Source organism: Haliotis asinina, chromosome 10 (assembly GCF_037392515.1).
Source record: "Haliotis asinina isolate JCU_RB_2024 chromosome 10, JCU_Hal_asi_v2, whole genome shotgun sequence".
Lineage (NCBI taxonomy): Eukaryota > Metazoa > Mollusca > Gastropoda > Lepetellida > Haliotidae > Haliotis > Haliotis asinina.
Genome location: NC_090289.1, coordinates 24845939 through 24865883, shown reverse-complemented (window position 1 = coordinate 24865883; position 19945 = coordinate 24845939). Strand labels below are relative to the sequence as shown.

The 19945-nt window shown below is 37.6% G+C and overlaps 1 protein-coding gene across 3 annotated transcripts; it reads left to right on the top strand.

Moving 5' to 3' along the window:
- The first annotated feature begins 534 nt into the window (after nucleotides 1-534).
- LOC137298001 (serine/threonine-protein phosphatase 6 regulatory ankyrin repeat subunit B-like) lies at nucleotides 535-19648 on the top strand. Of its 3 annotated transcripts, none has more exons than XM_067830019.1 (4): nucleotides 535-642; nucleotides 4245-5830; nucleotides 8673-8771; nucleotides 9559-19648. In XM_067830019.1, the coding sequence occupies exons 2-4, from the start codon at nucleotides 4777-4779 to the stop codon at nucleotides 14304-14306; spliced, it is 5901 nt and encodes a 1966-aa protein (XP_067686120.1). In that variant the 5' UTR covers nucleotides 535-642; nucleotides 4245-4776; the 3' UTR covers nucleotides 14307-19648. The 3 variants fall into 3 exon arrangements, with proteins under 3 accessions (XP_067686120.1, XP_067686119.1, XP_067686121.1); XM_067830018.1 differs by having other exon boundaries at nucleotides 574-647; XM_067830020.1 differs by lacking the exons at nucleotides 535-642; nucleotides 4245-5830 and adding an exon at nucleotides 6445-6830.
- Nucleotides 19649-19945: the final 297 nt, after the last annotated feature.

The following is a 19945-nucleotide window of genomic DNA, read 5'->3' as shown; positions in this document are numbered from 1 at the left end:
GGAGGATATGGCACTCATAGGCGGATCTGAGGGGTGGTGGGTTGCAGGGGCGTGCACCCGCTTTTGTCATGAACGTTTATTTAATGACAATTGAAACGCTCGTGAAAACGGGTGTAAAAGGAGTGTGCATCCCCAACCCCATATAAAAAGCTGTATCCGCCCCTGACAACTATTGTTGTGAATATTGAATCGTGTATCTTTTCTGTATATCGAGATTTTAGTTTCTTTGCTTCATAAATATCGCAACTGGGAAACGTATATTCTCAAAACAAATTTGATTCTGATTACATATATAATGATGATATAAATATTTCCATCGGGATAATAAAGTATTATTTATCTATCTTATCTTAATGATGATGACGACGACTGGTATATTTTACGAGCGCTTCTCGATATAATGCATATTTTTTGCTCAGATATTTTATGCATACACGTTTTGTTAAAAAAACAACAACAGGCAATTCAATCTGCGTGAGAGTCCAGTCAAGTTCAAGCGAAAAACCAACCGTGAACTTTTGAATTTGCATAACCACTGACCAACCTCATTTCAAACCGAAAGTAGCTAGATCTAAGCGCTTACGTGGCTCCTTTGGCGAAATTGAGTAGCCATTGTTTCCAACTAAATGATAAAGGGTAAAGGTAAGGTAAGGTAACATATATTCAAAGCGTTTCTATTTGACCTATACACAATGTCAACACAACAGGAGTAAAATAAAATGTTACATGTGAATATATCTACTGAAATCAAGGGTAGGATGTAAACCGTGATAGGTAGTAAACGCGTCAACAAGTGACATTCGATGAGCAATGGGGATTCCATGAAAGCCTTGTTGAGCCTTCTTCACAGCTGTCCGTCATTCGACCAGCCCCGTGTATCACACGCTCTTGTGTTGCAGCTATGATATTTACTGATTTGAATGATCATTCAATATGAGTTCCGGAAATGCATTATGTTATATATCTATATGGCAGCACATTTATGACGATGACACACGTGTTGTTAATTAATCAAGAAATATTTCAGAAAGGTTCAGTGCACCACGGTAATAATTAAGTCTGGCAGAGTCTAGTCAACATATTTTACGGGCGATTTTAAAACATCATTAGATGTATTATTTCCCTTGGATCACATCAAATTTCAAGACAGAAATTATTATTTATATATTTCTTATAAGGAATTATCTTGAATTCTTTGGCAATGCAATTAAATTTCTTCAACTGACAACCAAAAAATAGAAATGAAAATCACTGTAAGGATATTGATAAACTCTTTAATATGTAACAAAAGCAGACATCCATGAAATCTCCTCTCAACCATCCCAAACCCATCCTTTCAAGGGTGTATAGCTTTCCCAATGCCATTTTCATGATACGTTTTTACCTATTGACACTTCCTGACAGCAACCAAAAATCAAGAAACCAGGAAGCATTTATGACCAAAATATAATCATTAGTAACTGCCTTCATCTGCAAGGAACAAAAATATTCTTGTCCTTTTGACTTTCAAGGGAACAGCTCCAAAGTCTGTTTAAACTCGACTGATCCCATCTTAATGTCTCATGTCTTGGTATAAATATGCAAACTATCGACAGACAGTTACAAATTTGTCTGAACAAAATTCATAGATGATTTTTGGAAAATGGGTTTAAATTATCCAAAATTAAAATTAATTGTATACACTTTTGAAGGAAATACCAACCCCATAATGACTATCATTAAATGGCACATCCATCAAAGTTGTCAAGGAAGCTAAATTCCTGGGTCTCATCTTTGACTCTCATCTAACCTTTCTGCCAATATTAAATACCTAAAGAAAAATACCTAAAGGCACTCAACTTGTTATAAGTTGTTTCTTATTCACAGTTGGGAGGGTATCAAACTACCCTCCTTCATTTATATCGATCACTGGTACAATCAAACTGGTGAGGCGTGTAAAAACAACTTAAAACCATTAGATTCTGTTCATCACCAAGGTCTAAGACTTTGTCTTTGATCTTTCAGAACCAGAACCTCTCCTATTGACAGTTTCTACATTTAGGCTGATGAGCCATATTTTAAACTTTGCCATATCGAACTGTCTTTACAATATATCACAAAGTTATATTCTAATGAATCCAATCCTGCTCACAACTGCCAATCAAGCATGTCCTGCTTGACTGTGTTGAATTTTTCATCATAAGAGATAGCTTGAAGGATCTTTAAGTAATGTTAATTAGTGATTAAGTATAGATTTTTTTTAAAAACTGATAGATGAATTTTGATGATAGTTTTGTAGATAAATGCATTTCTAGTACTGGTGATTTAAATTAGAAAGTGAAATGGTGAGTGGCTGTTGCCTCAAAGGGGTCATTCTCTTCCCACAGATGTTACTTGTCATATCTTCATACGTAACCTCCGTTCTAATACGACCCTTTCATGGTGTGCGTGTTCAAGGCTCGTGATTGGAGGTAATCAGATTTAGTAGTGCAATCAGCAACCTTCTTTCAAAAGTGATTGTTCACAAGATATCGGTAATTTCTGGATGCATCATGAAAACTAGACCCTCTTCCCGGGCGCGATACTCAAATGTTTCTTCTAGACAGAACTCAAGTCATGTCATATTTGTTTCTCCACATTGCTTGCATTTGTCAAGTTGAATCTAAGTCGATGTAACACGTGTTCTGATTGGTCAGAAAAAAGATAAATCTGTTGCCATTTTTTGCCGCTGGGGGACTGTATGAGAACCGCAAAATATGGCCGTATTAGAACAGATGTTTGTTGGAAGATATGACAAGTAACCTCTGTGGGAAGAGAATGCAAAGGGGATGACACAGCTTAAAATTATTGTCCTTCTTGGAGGGTACATAAATCCCAAAACATTTGAAGTAAATTTAAGTCGACAAGATTTTTGGTTGTCATATTTTTGTTATTTTAATGTATGACTAAATTTCAGCATAAATGCCAGCTTGGATCCCTGCTGGTAGCAAAGGTACTGTAAGTCCCCATGGACCCTGGGATAGTGATCTTCCTTTAGTTGTTGGTGATAAATAGCCCATTTTTACATTGTATTGTCAAAAAATAGTTTTCTAATTTTAAAGATATCTGCTAGCTATGTTTAACTCACTTTGTGATAATCTAGTAATTTTATTGTCCTTTGTTTACAAGGTTATATATTTTATTTGGATGTATAATAACTTTAGAACTAGTTTCAGTCATGCTGTAGCTGAAATCTGAAATATTGCCAGTGCACAACAAAAATGTAGCACAAATGGGTTGCGCAGCATAGAGAAAATGACAAGTCTTATTACATGTGAGCGAAGCGAGCAAAGGTTGACAATGTACTTTCCTCGCTTTGGTTCAAAAAATATTTTTCATGTCATAATAAAATATTGCCACCATCAAAGGTATACCCCCATTTCCTCACATTTCCACCCCCATGTTGAATAATTACTCACATTAAATTTTTTTATTCAACATTTTAAGCATTACTCATATTCAGACTGTTCTTCACCCCCATTCCCCCTTCCAGCTTCCGGTTCAACAGAGTAAAGGAACAGGAGGGTATTATTCCATGTGTAATACGTACAGTTATCTCCCTTGCTTCATTCACCCAAAATGCCAGAAGGTTTTTTTATGTAGGACAGATAAGAAAATAAACTCCAACAGATTCACGATGAAATAGGCAATATGGTATTTCATTTTTATTTCTTCTTATTCTTGCTCTATCACTCCGTTCAACCGGAAGCTGGCAGGGGTAATGGAGGTGAACAACGATCGGAATACCACATGAGATGCTTAAAATCTTGAATAAAACATATTTCACGTGATTAATTATTAAATATGGGTGTGGAAATCCGGGAGCACAACCAAGTGAGGAAATGGAAGTGTACCTTTGATAGTGGCAATATTATATTTTGACATGAAAAATATTTTTTGACCTGAAGCGAGGAGAGTATGTTGCCAACCATTGCTTGCTTGCTTGCATATATAAAGAGACTTGTCATATTCTGAATGCTGCGCAACCCCATTCAGCTTCAGTTTACCTGTGGCCAGTGTGACTTTGAATCATAACTTGCTCACACACTATTTAATAAACAATCTAAGGTTAAGTCTAGCAGTTAAGGTGTTAGAGTGCTCATCACACTCACGTCTCTGGTTTAATTGCCTACATGTGGAACCCTTTTCTGATGTCCTCCCTACAGAAATATTGCTAAAAGCAACATAAAACATCACTTTTTATGATCAAATCATTTCTTCTTTAGGTGCATCACTACAGAGATAAGTGGGAGGTCACTGTAGGAAGAGAAATCAGGATAAGACTTCATCTATAGTGAAAGCCCCTCAACAAAACAATGACATATGAGACTTGCAATCTCCACATTCAAGTGAGTGTCTGGTATTATAAGACATTAGCTTCATTTCAATGGATCCAGTAAACTCTGAGCTGCGTGGTGGCTAGGACGCTCACCTTCCAACAATCCAAGAAGATGATCATTTATACATGTCAAGGAACTCCTAAGAGAAACCGTATCACCAAACCTCACAGATGCAGACTCTGGATGAGCATCAGCCAGACTTTCTTCTTCGTAACGACTGTGAAAATGCAACAACATAAGCTGCTCCACAAACTACAAGAGTGTGAAATTCTAATCCCTCCAGTGCCACTGACCCTTATTCCCCCATAGATACATTTCCTCCATCCATCACATATACAGTCCTAAAACCCAAGACACCTTCCATCTGGCTAAATGCTCTCAGCTTCAGGCAGACACTGATCTTCAGCTCACATCAAGCATGGATTGTAAAACCCAAACACACTCTAGTGCTCACCCTCAAACAGACACTTGTACTCAACCCAAGACAGACACTGGGGCTCAACCGGAGATAGACAGTGGGGTTCAACCTCAATCATACACTGAACCCCAGACAGGCACAGGCACTCAGCACCTGACAGACACTGGGGCGAAACCTCAGACAGACACTGGCACTCAACCCCTGACAGATCCTCAGGCTCAGCAGCAGACAGACAGTGGCACTCAACCCGAGACAGACACAGACTCTCAACCCCAGACAGACACTTGCACTCAACCCCAGACAGACAGTGGGGCTCAACCTCAAACATACACTGACACTGAACCCCACACAGGCACAGGCTCTCAGCACCAGACAGACACTGGGACTGTACCCCAGATAGACACTGGGGCTCAACCTCAGACAGACAATGGCACTCAACCCCAGACAGATACTGGCAGTCAACCCCAGACAGACACTGGGGCTCAGCCCCAGGCAGACACTGGCATTCAGCCCTTGACAGACACTGGTCATGGTTCACCTTTACATGTCCAGCCCAAGACTGACACCGAGTCCAGCAGAATCTTGAAGTTTGATGCAGCTTTAATATATGCAGAAGAGGATTATGAGCTGGCCGATGAAATCCTGAATGAAATGAATGACATTGTATTGGAAGATAACCAGAAGGCAAAAGTGTGTTTATTTGATCATCCACAGTTTGGTGCTGTAATTCCAGACAAAGCCAGTGAAGTGAAAAAGCAATGTAATATCGCCTTTGTTTTACTTACCAAGAATACAAAATCAGATAAGAAAGTCAGTTTTGTCCTTCAAGAAGCAGTAATGGGTGCTTGGTTTGGCCAGGGTGAAAGTCCACATATTGTACTCCTTCTGCATACGAAACATAAGGATGAACGGGATTATTGCATTCCTAAAGGATTTGAGAGGGCAGATCATTATGACTGGTTTGAGCCTCTACCTAGGTGTAAGAAGAAGATTGAAACCCTGTTCAATTATTACCGAAAACCTGCTCACCTCCGACCTGTCCATTGCACTTATGGTAAGTTACACCGTGTTGACAATTTGCTGTAGACTTTAATAATGGCAATAATGATTGTCCAACATGCATATTTTCCCACACTGTAGGTATAGTCAGGCCGCATTAGTCCAGACCCCGATAATCCGATTCCCGCGATATCCGAACAATAACAAGCTGTAACCAGTCTTGTTTACTATGTAAACTCATTACCTGTTGATTCAGTAATCCAGTGCTTCACTCTCCGTATCCGGACGTTAATAAGTGGTAACAGATTATCTAATTACAGATAGTTTTGCTTCATTAATCCGGCGGTATATCAAAAAGGGTCGGATAATCCCCTCACACCGTGAGCCCCATTCAGTGGTAATTGTTAAGTGACACTCTCGAGTTGAACATGTCGTTAGTTTGTGATTTTTATCAATTAGTAGGTCTCACTTTTGGTTAGTTTGAGTAATGCCTGTCATGCTTACTTGCTGTATAAAACACAGATCATGTCAAAATTATAAGATTATAACATACTCGAGATGGGGTTGTTTTATAGACTGTGACCAAATCACACCCTGGCAAACAAGAAAATGGCTGGAACAAAGAAATCGAAAGAAAGAATCACCATCGCCTTCTGTGCAAATGCAACTGGATCGGGCAAAATCAAGTTGTTAGTCATCGCAAATTCTAGACATCCCAGATGTTTTGGAAGAGACTTTAATCCAGAAATGTATGTTCGATATCGGTTTAACAAGAAAGCATGGATGACATCAGATAGGTTTTGTGATTACTTCGATCATTTGACAGGCAGATGCAATCACATGGTCAACATGTGATCTTATTTTGTGACAATGCTGCCAGTCACAAGTGTGCCAGTGTCAAACTGACCAACGTGAAAGTTCATTTCTTGCCCCCAGACACCACATCTCAGAACTTTCAAGGCCCACTACAAGAAATATCTCGTCAAGTATTTCATCCAGTGTGCTGGAGACGACCAGTCACAAACGCCTAATCTCCGAGAAGATTTCTTTCACAAGTGAGTTTTGTTACGTGTATGTATTATCTATGCAGACATGATCGTATGCATTCGATGGGTGTTATGTGAATATTCAAGTTCTTATGTCTACAAACTGTAATAAAGTCTTTTGAAACTTGTATACGTTTGTATGTTTTTGTATTGTCACGTCAAAGGGAAGTAACTCTACTGTAGTTGTGTTCATAAAAGTTCGTTTCAGTAGTCCGTACGCTTCACTATCCAAACGTTTTTGATGAAAAACAGAAGTGTCTGGATTAACGCGGCCTGACTGTACTTCATCTATTAATCTCACAATGCAGGACGTCCTGTGCTTGAGCTTTTCAAGATTATTGTTTTCATTTATGTCAATTTTCTTCTTTCCACAATTTTCATTGTCAACCTAGTTTGTTTTCTTGGGGTCCGCACGCTTATGGGACTTCCCTGAGTCTCCTGAGGCCATGGTAACTTAGTAACATAGCAAGTGCTTATACCCCCTATTATGTATGTTGTCCATTTTCATTCATTACTAGCATGCCCACAGTGGTTCAAAAATCTCACATCAGCCTGTCTGTGTAATTCCATAATGTGACAGAGACAGAACTCAGGTGTGCGAGCCTTAAATCAGTGTTTTTGTTTGTGGTGTATAGCCTGATAGGTGTTCAGTTCAAATTGAATGTGGTCAATTACTGAAGTTGAGTATTGCATATTGTCGTTAGCGGACAGGCAGGCAGATTCAGTGGCATCAATAAAGCAGACATTGAGTTATGTTTTTTAGAGAGATAGCTTATAACAATCAACATTTTTTTTACATGTTTCCATAGGCATGTATTAAAACATTTCAGTTTTCAAGCTGAGCAATTTTTAACAATGAATTAGTATTTCTAATCTACACTTTCTTGAAAGCTTATGTTGCAAATCTGCAACCAAGTATGGGATCAGTGTATTTTTATTACTGCAGACCCAACATGTTTGTAATCACCAGAAACATCTCTTGTTCTCTAAGTACAACCACAGCGATATTCCTTACACACATCACTAGCCTGGTTTTTATGACTCGCCTTTCCTGTTCAAGCCATGTGAACCTGTTCACTGTGCATGTGCTATGAAGACAGAGCAGCACAGCTGTTGAAACCACTTTTCCCCAGCACTGGTGTGAGATTAGTGAATCGTCTGAACTCTGATTTCGTGGGTGTTTTTTCATTGAGTTCATTTTCAACTGTATAACTTGAATTTGCATATTTGATAATTTGTTACTGTAAGTCCATACCAAAAAGCATCAGAATGTGCAAAGTTGTGTTTTATGTTGCATGTGACTATTATATAATTATTAAAAGCAAGCACCAATGTTTTCAAACTGAAACATTCACGTATATACTTCAATGAAATTGAGGATCAAGAATTTTTTACTGGAATATTTCACAGTAGTGTAGTTTGAGCCATGGAACTAAATTTCCCTTTTAATGTCTTTATTTTCCAAACCAATTTATTCCAAGGAATAAACCAACATGATAATGTTAGGACTCTGTTTTAAGGTTGTACATCATATGAATGTACTTTCTCCAGCTAGAAGGGAGAGAGCACTCATTCAAACATTAATACTGTTTGGGGATGGGGTGAAAGGTATAGAGGGTTAGTAGCTTCTATTTCAAAGTTGTCTTCCATCTTTGCAAGATGTTACTTCCAGAGCAGACCTTGAAAATCGTACAACGTGTCTTCAGTTCAATTTCAAAAGGTTTCTTCCTTACATTTTTCTTGATCATTTCCTCTGGAATTGGCCAAGTCTTTAAATATAGTTCCTCATTAATTGTTGGTATTTTACCTTGTCACAATATGATTTTGTAAGTTTTCTGTGGTCTTTCCCAGAGAATCAGAATCAGTATAGCAGCTTGGATGGAAATGTCAGTGACAATAAAGTCAGCTCTAGAGCAGCAGAAGAAACAGTCCAGCTCAAGAGAATCAAAGGTGAGGTTCCAAAACTTTAATGCTTTGCCAACGATAAATTTTAAACCTGACTTAACTTTTGTGAAAACACTTTAATGAATAAGTGATTGAGTTACAAGTCATTTAATTATGTATTGAAAAACACAGTTAAGTCAACTGCTGGCTCATTTGTTGCATAAGATGTTTTGACGTCAAACCAGTGTGTGTTAGATTTTTAAGGACTCAAGGTATTACTGCTCTAGATGATTACAATTGGCCTTCAGTAAGCCATGCTTGTCATAAGAGGTGACTTATGGGATTGGGTAGTCAAGCTCACTGACTTGGTTGACACATGTCATCATGTCACAGTTGTAAGTTATATCCTAGTTGTATATGATTCTCATGATGTTGATCACTGGATTGACTGGTCCAGACTCAATGAATTTGCAGACTGCTGTCATATAGCTGGAATATTGTTGAGTGCAGTGTTAAACAACAGACCAACCAACCAAAAGCAACCTTTCTAGCAGTTAACATAACATGTTTTTCAAGCAATATGTAATATGCAAGTATTTTCTGGTATACTGGCTAAAAATATAGATGAAGTTTGGGACAAGGCTATTTTTAGCATGTAATTGAGTGAATGGGGTTTTATGCCACCTTTTGCAATATTCCATCAAAATCACAGCACAGGACACAAGAAATGGGCTTTGCACACTGTACCCATGTGGGGAATTGAACGCTTAAACCACTGATCTACCCCACCACCCCTTTTGGCATGTAAACTTTCCTGTTGAATAACACATATTTTCTTTCTTTAACTTTCCAGAACAAACGCACTCAATTCTTGAGATGTGCCCTACGCTGTTTGTCCCAACTAGAGCTATCAGGGATGCTAAAGAAACCCTGAAGAAGGAAGGGTCAGTTTTCCTAGTTGGACGGTCAGGAGATGGGAAGACATACAGTGCGTATCACATCCTCACAGAACTGAAGAAGCAGGATCCATCTTATGAAATATACATTGTGTCCAAACCTGAGGATATGGATCATATACCATCAAGAAACTCTATTGTTTTTGTTGATAATATATTTGGTGCCAGCAGCTATTCATCTGTTCTTTTCGAAAAGTGGAGAGCATGTTTCACATACATGGAGGGTTATGTTAAAACTGGTCATATGTATTTTATTTCAGCTTCACAAAACCAGGTTAGAGATGAGTGTGTCAGTGAACTGGGCAATGTGCCCTTATTGAAGCCAATTATTGATATGTCAGACGAGTATTGCTTAAGTATAAAAGAAAAGGAAGCCATGTTGACAAAATTCCTGCAACATTATGAGGTCATTATGACGGAAAAAGACAAACACACAGCTGTGCGTTCAAAATTGTCTTTAGGCTTTCCTCAGTGCTGTAAGCTGTTCGTGACAAACCCTGAAGCACAAGAACTTGGACCGAGTTTCTTTGAAGCATCATTCATGTTTCTCAGCAGTCAGATCAAGAAAATGAAATCAAGTGAAACCGATCATGATAAACATTTGTATTTGGTCCTTGTAATGGGTATTTTTGAAAGGGGGAAAATATCCTTCGAAAGGTTTGACCCTTTCTGTAAATCTAATGAATTCCAGCCCAGTTCTGAGGAATTACAGCAGGTCTGTGGAATTGAGAAAAGGATAACAAAAGATGACATGGTGAGTGCCTCAAACAAGCTGTGTAAGATGGGATATCTAAGATGCATTGAGGTAAATGCCCTGTACCAGTTTTCCCATCAATCCATCTATGATGCCGTTGCTGTCCTATTTGGAAAAGTACACACACAACAGATTATTGGCTTGTGTCCTTTGAAGTTCCTTTTGGATCATACAACAGTTTCAGATGGAAGTCAGGTTGACAAGAAGAGTGTAATAATGGTGCAATCGGAACTTCTCATTGCAAGACTAATAGCAGAACTTAAAAAGGGAGAATTCAGTGTATTAGAGCATAGTGCTCTACAAAAGGAACTCTTTGTAACAAAATTGTTTTTTAATGAACAGTTTTCAAAAGCTGTAAAGGAACAATTGGCTGAAGGACTCCTGGAATCAAATGTACTATACTATTTGACAGCTTCAAAGAAGTATTCAGTGTTCATGAAGAGGTTCCTGGAGGAGTTACAGAAAATGGAAAATTATGAAGCTGTTAGGAAAGGTCTCTTACACCAGATCTTTGAAGGATCTTGCATTGCTGGGGATCTTATTATTTTTGGAAAGCTCTTTTCATTGAAAATGATAACACCATGTCAGCAGTGTATTGTGAAAGCAGCTGAAAGTCCAGTAGATCATCCTGATATTATGACAAAACTCCTGTCAAGAATGTCCTTAGAATATAGCACAATGGAAAGAGTTGTCACATTGCTTGTTGAGAGAGGAAGACCAAATACTCTGCGAAAGATCCCTCAAGAATCAATTACATGGAGCTTTTATAGAGGAAAAAATAAGCAGAAACATTTGTTTACATTAGCTTGTTTAGCAGGAAATTTTGAGATATTTCAGCTGTTAAAAAAGATTATTGGAGAACCATATTCAGCACAAGACCTTTTGTTTCCAGCTGTAAATGGTGGTAACATGAACATTCTTGAATCCATAATTACAGAAGAAAATATAAACTGTGCTGACACTCATGGCAGAACTATTCTACATCATGCCTGCAAGAAAAGGCTTGACCTTTGTGAATTCTTAATTAAGAAGGGAATAGATCCAAACAAGAAGGACAAGAAAGGAGCTCAAGCCTTCCACAAGGCATGTCAATACATGGATGAAAAATCCATTAGACATCTGATAAGTCTTGGATTCAAGGTTGCTGTAACAGATGATGGAAACAATCAGTTGTCACCTCTTCACAAGGCTGCTAGCAACGATAAAGGAGCCTCTTTGGTTGAATTGTTGGTACAAGCATGTCCTTCAGATATGATTAATTTCCCCAATACACAAGGACAGACACCATTACACATTGCAAGCAGACACCTTCATGGCAGGGACTTTATCAATGAGTTGATGAACAGAAATGCAGACCATTCACTCAAGGATATGAATGGAATGACCGCCTTGCATCATGCAGCTGCATCAATGAATCCAGGTAACATTGTGGCTCTGATAGATTGCAGTGCTAATGTTGATGCAGTTGATAAGGAGAAAAAAACACCACTGCATCATGTTCTTGAGAATCTTATTGAAACCAGTGATGAAATCGAAGCACAAAGAGACTCGGTCATTCATCTACTTAAGAAGGGTGCAAATGTTTTCTTGGCTGATAACTGTGGGAATACTGCTATGCATGTTGCAGGTCTTTTCAACACACCAGCAGAGACATGTAAAACCCTCATTGAAAAGCATGTCTCAATTGACCTAAATAATGAAGGCTTCTCAGTTCTTCACTTGATGCTGCAATCTAATGCACCAGCTGAAGTTTTGACATTTATGGTTGAAACATGCCCAGAGTTACTACAAATCAACACCAAATATGGAGACTCCGTCCTGCATGTTGCCCTTTCCAGCTGCTTACCATTTGATGTCTTCAGAATGTTGATCTACAAGATTCCGAGTGCTATAGAATCAGTTAAATGGAAGAATATAGATTTTATGTGGACCATGCTGCGATACAAATCAGAGGAAGTAATTTGTTTCTTGGAACAATGTGCAGAATATATCCCCAAACCAATACCAGCAGATCTCTTGCATTTTGTTTGTGTAAGCAATATGTCGGATGAGTCTTGGACTCGAGTAATGGATTGTCTTAAGGTTGACAAGTCTTCACTTTCTCAAGACCGTGTTCAGTCTCTGCTACACACTGTCTGTTCCTCAGAAGCAAAGATTACCTATCTTGTTGAGAAAGGAGCAAGTGTAAATACAAAGAACCAGATAGGAGACACACCTTTACATGTTGCAGCAGCATGCACAAGTTATGAAGGAGTTGCGGCCTTACTGAAAGCAGGTGCTGACATCAACTTATACAATAAACATAATCAAACTGCACTTCACATGGCAGTGTCAAATATAGGACTGAATTTCCAGTTTGCCCTAGACCCTAGGGGTTTGTACTCTGTTGTGGATAATGTGGATATTGTCCCGACTCCTATGGTGATAAAGAAAATGCATATGGCGCTTCAAACAGAAGAGGATTTGTTAGTTCATGGAAAAGACAGGGGTGGACCCAGCCCAGTGCCCTATAGAGCAAACAAAAAGTCAGTGCTTGAAATATTGGTTGACAACGGCAGCAATTTGGATCTGACAACGAATGATGGTTTCACCTGTCTCCACTTGGCCTGTTTGAATGGGGATGACACATCAGTAAGGTGTCTCCTTCGGTGCATGTCATCTCAACAAAGAAAGGAAAAGACATGTAACGACATGAAAACAATGAAAGGGGTAGGGCAAACAGACAGAGACATGAAGATTCTTTTCAAAGAGGGCAAAGATGGGGTACTCCCAATACACTGTGCTGTGAGAAGTGGTAAACTGGTTGTTGTGAAACAGGTGGCTGAAGCTATGAAAGCAGCAGCTGGTAAAAAGACAGGTAATAGTTCTGATACTAGACTGACTAAACAGACAAAGATGTCTAAACCAAAAGGTCCAATTTTAAGGGGTCAAGGTAAACAAGTCAGAACAAAGAGTCAAGAAGTGAACTCCTCAACAACTGGAAGTGAACGGTCAAGGACAGGCAAGACCCGGTCTACTAAAAAGCTTAGTAATAGTCAACAGCAAAATCTGCAAAAGATAATGATAGCTCATGAAGAAAAGTACAAGAATACTCTACTTCAGTATGCTGTTCAGTTCAGTACTGTAGAAATAATGCAGTTTCTTTTGGAAGAAGGATGGGAGTTGAACCTGGCTGATGAAGATGATAATACACTCTTACATTATGCAGCCAGATGGAATAGAAAGGAAGCAATTGAGTATTTGTTGAGAGAAAAGCTTAATGTGCATTGTTTCAACAAAGAAGGTTTGATGCCATTACATGTTGCAATGAAGAGCTCTCACAGTCAAAAGCAATGTTTTGATCTGCTAACGAGGGACAATAGTGCAAGTGTCACTGAACTGACACGGAATAAGAAGAGAAACCTATTACATTTATTATGCAAGAACTCACCTGTTTCGCTCTTGGCATACAGCATGCATATCTTTGATACAGAAGCCAGATATTCATTGACACTAATGCCGCTTCCATGGGTACTGATTGAGAAGGGCTGTGATGTGAATGGCAAAGATGTAGACAACATGACTCCTCTCCACTTCGCTGCTGAGGCAAACAATGCTCTGTTAGTTGGCATCCTGCTTGAAAATAAAGCAAACATTAATGCTGTGGACATTCAAGGCAGGACACCGCTTCATCTAGCTCTACAAACTTCAGGTTCCTCCCCGGCTTTCATTAAGTATTCTGCTGCTTTACTTTTAGCACAACAGGGTGCTAACCCTCATGCTGTTGTCCGCAGTGGTGACACACCCATTGATATACTGCTGAAAATGGACAAACATACTTTAGAAATCAGTCAGGACATCAAGGAGATCTGCCAGTTGTTTAAGATCTGGGAGGACGTGAAACCAGTGTAGGAGTGCATGTAGGAAAACTAGAGGTCTAGGAATTTCCAGACCCCAGTGTTTTCACATTGTCTACCAAAACTGAGAAGTGTTTTGTCTACCATATAAATTTAATGATTTACAGTATACCGTCAGTGATGGATAATTACAATGTAGATGGCAACTTAATGAAGCTGTATAACAAGAACTGAAGTGCATGTGAAATCAATTTAATGACAGTAACTACAAATAGATAATTCAGCCCCATTTCCTTTGTCAGACCAGTGGCCATGTGGTAGAGCATCTGCCTGCAAATCAGAGAACTGCAGTTACAATCTTGCTAGGGAAAACATTTGCACTTTGAGCTTATGAACGATATTTTGCAACTGATTTCAAACACTCATGTATCATTTGAATGTTTATATTCATATGGAGTTAAAAAAAGATAATTGCAGAAAGTAAATCCTGGGAAGAGGTCTTTTTGGCAAAACATAAAACCTGTCCCTACAAAACCTCAAATGTGGTTATTGTGGGAAAACAAGAGATGGCCTAATATACAGTGAGAAGCACACTTCAGGTTTATATATATGATGACGGTGCAATCCTCCTTGGGAAATCGTTGCACAAGGGAAAACTTGAAATGTGATACCCCAAGCCACGAAAAGTCATTTGTTGAAGGTAAACATCTGTAATATTTTTATATATCTCAATCAGTAGCAAAATACTAGTAATATGATACATTTCCATAATGCATAGCATCAAATTGTAGATTATATTATATTATTTCAATTTAGGAATTTTTTTTAGCCATACCATTATTGGTAAGTCTGATAACAGTCTCATTAATTCATGAATGCTTGTTTGAATTTCTTATAATTCATTGATACAATTTGACATACTGCAAGTGGGCTCCCAGTTTCCCTGGAGTAACTTACAAATGATAAACTTGTAACCCTCAGAACTATGGTACTAAGGCAGTGAAGGAGGATGGAAGATTACAAGTTCTTGAAATGTTTCTCAACATTAAATCTATGTCGTAACAGTCACAGTTTACAAGTGACATTTTGTGTATGTCTTGTGTATCACTCTGAACATGTGGAATGCTAAATGAGACATTCCCAGTGAGGTGGTCATGACACTTTATCTGTGAATATATACTTTTCATACAAACAAATAATTCCTTTTAAATTATAAATGGAGCTCAAGTGAGATTGGAGATTCAGTCTGAATGTGAGGAAATTTCATTTAGGGTTTTAGCATTGTAGAAGGAGGCTTCCATAGGATAAAATAGTACAATGCAGGGCCTTTGAGACAGACTATTACTGCTAATAAAACATCTTAAAGTAATAGTGTCACACATCTTGAACAATATTTTGGCATACATGTTAGATACTGGGGACATATGCACTGACTTTAGCCTGCTCCTGATGCAATAGAAAGACTTATCTCTTTTGACTTGCATGAAATTGATGATTTAAACCTCATGGGCAACAACTTCCAAACTGATAACACGATTGCTCCATAAATCAAACACTGTCACATACTGTGTTGTCGGTGTTTGCCGAACTGGCCGCAATCACAAGTTGTGCGTAGGATATACTGAAAAGAGTTCCATGGGACATAATTCTATGGGATTCGTTTGAAATAGTGTTTGACTGGTAGAGGGCACAATAATTCTTTTAATGCAGCGTTGCATTAATTCATTGGAATTTGTGATTTAATATTCTAATCTAAATACGTAATTGGGGGAATAGATTATAGTGTAGCTTCTGCAAGTGCTGATACTATCAGAGAAATTCATTATGTATTTTTAGAGAAAAGTGGTGTGATACTGTGCCCTTAATTGTGGACTCACAATAATCAGCAATATATCGCATTCTGATAGTTGAAGATTGTGACACCAGGTGTAAACACTCTTTATTATTATGTTAAGACTGTAACATATGTTATATTTGGGATTACACTTTCTTGGTGAAGTACAAATTCTAGTACTCTTTTTGAATTAATAAAAAAATTTTTTTTAAAAATACTAGAATTTGTGCTTCACCAAGAAAGTGTAATCCCAAATATAACATATGCTACATTTGACCACTTTCTGAATGGCATTGTGTAATCATTGTGGAAGTTGTGGAGGCTGAGTGGGTTAGGCAGTTGACTGTGTGTGCTGGCAATTAGGTGCCTGACTCTGAGAGTGTGGGTTTGAGTCCCGGATGGGACTCAACTGAAAAAAAACAAGTACTAGAATTTGTACTTCACCAAGAGTGTGTAATCCCAAATATAACATGTTACATTTGACCACTTTCTAAATGGCATTGTGTAATCATAAGCAAAGACTATGTTACAAAATGGACATATTTATGAAATTTCTCTTTTTTGTGTTACAGCTAAAACCTATAATAAAATTGTTGAACTCCATTGTACATGTAAGTACAGTGAGTGTATGTAGCCATTATGAGATACGGTTAATATGTGTCTTCACTGTAGTTTCTGTGGAAAGAATTGTTAGAATTTGTTCGTTCCTTCTGGCATGTCAGATGAACAGAAGCTGAATTTCTAGTGATGCTAAGAGCAGTTAGCAGCATTGCTTCTTTCATTGAGTGAGATAGTTCCCACATTGAGGCAGTTTATCCATCTTAAAAGCATGTTATTGAAATATAATAGTAGCATGCATCACAGGCAAATTGTAGTGCAGTGGGGCTGTGCAGCATAGAGAATATGACAAGTCTTACTGGCAAAGTACTTCGATCGCTTTGGATGGAACAATATTTTTCATGTCAAAATAAAATATCGCCAGCAAGTACGTTGCCAACCTTTACCCGCTTCGTTCGCGTATAAGAAGACTGGTCATTTTCTCTGTGCTGTGCAACCCATTTCCGTTATAGTTTGCCTGTGCATGCACACATACTCAGCCTATGTAGATTGATGTAAATAACAGTATCATTCTCCTGGTTTGAATCACTGTAAATTGATGAAAATAATTATTAATATCTTCAGTGTCACTTTTGAGATATTTTATTCCGACTTGTGGAATGTTCCTTTTCCATTTTGTAAGATACTTCTTATGTATTCAGTATAATAAACTACATATGTCAAATATATAGGTTGATGCTTAGTAAGCACATGACTTTTCAAATGTGCACATATGTAATCTTTAAAGACAAAAGACAATGAAGACATGACAATAATTTCTGACAAGGTCACAATTTATTTTTCAAAATATATTCAAACATATTTTAAGTTTATATAAAACTAATTCTTCAGTGAACATTTTGTACTGAAGCACTGTCTGTTGTGTAGATGGTAAAAGAATATCAAATACACTGAGGCATTCTTTAGTTGGTTTATGGCTCTGATGATTAAAAACTCCTGAGAAATGGTGATCAAATGAAAACAGCATTGTTCTTAAATTTGTATGTGCAATTACTGACCTGAACAAAGAAATGAAAGCATGAATATACATTTTCGCTATGAAAAACCTCAAGTCAGAATGGGTGCAAAAGCCCAAATTTAGTCCAAGTACATTAAAGCTTTCCACTGTGTTTAATTGTACTATATTTTTTTTTAAAATGTATTTCTAGATGTGTCTACATTGCTAACAGCTGAAGGGATGGTGTAAATCCAGCAAGGGTAGCAAATGTAGTTTAAGTCCCCATGGTCCCAAGTATGGTGATCTGCCTTAAGTTGTTGGCAATATATAGCCTATTTTTACCTTGTACATGTATTGTCATCTATAGTTAAACTGTCTGACATCTAATTACTAGTTCTTAGTTGGAATATGTGATAATCTAGTAATTACTACCCTTGGCTGACAGGTTTTGGGCCATATACCATTCATTATTATGTATAAAATGAATTGTTCTTGTCATGCTATGGCTGAAATATTGCTCATGTGATGATAAACACTCAGTGTATATTAAAGTATATTAAACTGCAGTTTTAATGACAGAGGGATGAGTGGTGCATTATTTAGTCAAAGTTCAAAAGGACTTGTACCACATTAACAGTTTCAAAAGGCAAATTTCAAATATGTTAGTATGCAACTGAAAGCAAATCAAGATCAGGACTAGTTTTGATTGATTTACATTGTAGGGCTGCAGTAATGGTCTCTACATTATGTTGACAATTCTTGAGACTATGGTAATTGTCTCTAGTTCTTTCTCTTGTCTTCCATTTATCTCCGATTTACTGTTTAATTCAGGTTACAGTTTTGACATTCCTCAACAACCTGGTTGGGAGGCAGAATATAGAGTCTTCTGGACATTATTGACAGGAGTTAGTGCTTATGTGCCAGTGATGGAACTAAATATTTTCTATAGTTTGAACATATTAATCCAACTTTACATACGTAGAAAAGCAAATGCAGAATTAGTGCCTTATATTTTGCATTTACAGTTTGCACATACATCAGTTATGCTGTTTGGAAGAGAACCACATTCACTCACATACAAAGAAATGTAGTGTTTATAAAGATATAAACTTGATCTAAATGTGCCTTTCTTGATGCAACATAATCAGTCGCCTATTCAATGGGTAGAGATTGGGTGCATGATGTTTGAGTTGACTTTTTTATCAAGTCAGTATTTGGGGATGTATATTATGATATTTGTATTTATGAATATGAATTGTGATGTTTTGATTTCGACTCAGCATATGTCATTGAGTAAGTATGATAGAAACACAGTGTCTTGATATCTTTAATCAACTGTGACATCTTAAAACTCAGACACATTTTAGAGATAATGTGATATATTTATAGTTGTTTTTTCAATCATTGTATTTCAGAATGCATTGTACTTTACATTCTTTACTTTAATGCAGAATTGTTTTACAAGAGGAACATTTGAGTGGGAACATTGTTGTATTACATTTCAGTCAATTCAGGTGATGTTGTTGGTAATATTCCAGGCCCCTGAATGTTTGGGTTAGAATTCATCTTCAGTAACGAAAACTTGTGATAAAAGGCGACTAACAGGGCGGACGTTTCTGGTTGGGATTGCTGCCATGGTTGAGACGTGACCTTGTATCCCATTTGCGTACATTGATGCTCATGCTTTTGATTACAGGATTGTCTGGTCCAGATTCAGTTGTCTACAGACTACCTCCCATTAGCTGAAAGCGAGTGCTGAGTAAGAACTAAACTCATTCACTGGAAATATTCCAAATTTGTTGGAGTCATTATAACTACTTAGTCCTGTTACATTTGACCTACTGCACAATGTTTTAAACCAAATGACCTGTCTTGTGATTCATGTTTTATAACTATGTATTTTTAACAGTTTAACATTTTCTGGTTGTATATATTCCCCCATGTTAATGCAAAACTGTTAAGAGATTGTATATATTGAAAATAAAAGGTAATGTTCATTTTTTCAAAAGGTGTTTGTCATACAGTAACCTGCCAGGAAATAGAGACATAATGTCTGTCTGTAATAGTTTACAAACAAGTACCTACCATATTTCGAATATTTATGAAACTATTAGCAGTGGTGAAGGTGATGGAAGGAAACAAATGAAAGTAGTAATATTAAAACAAATATTCAGACAAGAAGGTGACTACTTGCCCTGATCAACATTACATTAGTACAGCTTCAAGTGTATGTATCATCGTGTGTAACCATGCCTACATTTGAAACCATTAACTGGATGACATTGAAGATGCTGGTAACATGGAG

Excerpts from the sequence above, each read along its gene's own strand:
- LOC137298001 (XM_067830019.1), top strand. The coding sequence starts at position 4,777 with ATGGATTGTAAAACCCAAACACACTCTAGTGCTCACCCTCAAACAGAC. Across the intron at positions 5,831-8,672 it reads ACCTGTCCATTGCACTTATG|AGAATCAGAATCAGTATAGC; the intron begins GTAAGTTACACC and ends GGTCTTTCCCAG. Across the intron at positions 8,772-9,558 it reads CCAGCTCAAGAGAATCAAAG|AACAAACGCACTCAATTCTT; the intron begins GTGAGGTTCCAA and ends TTAACTTTCCAG.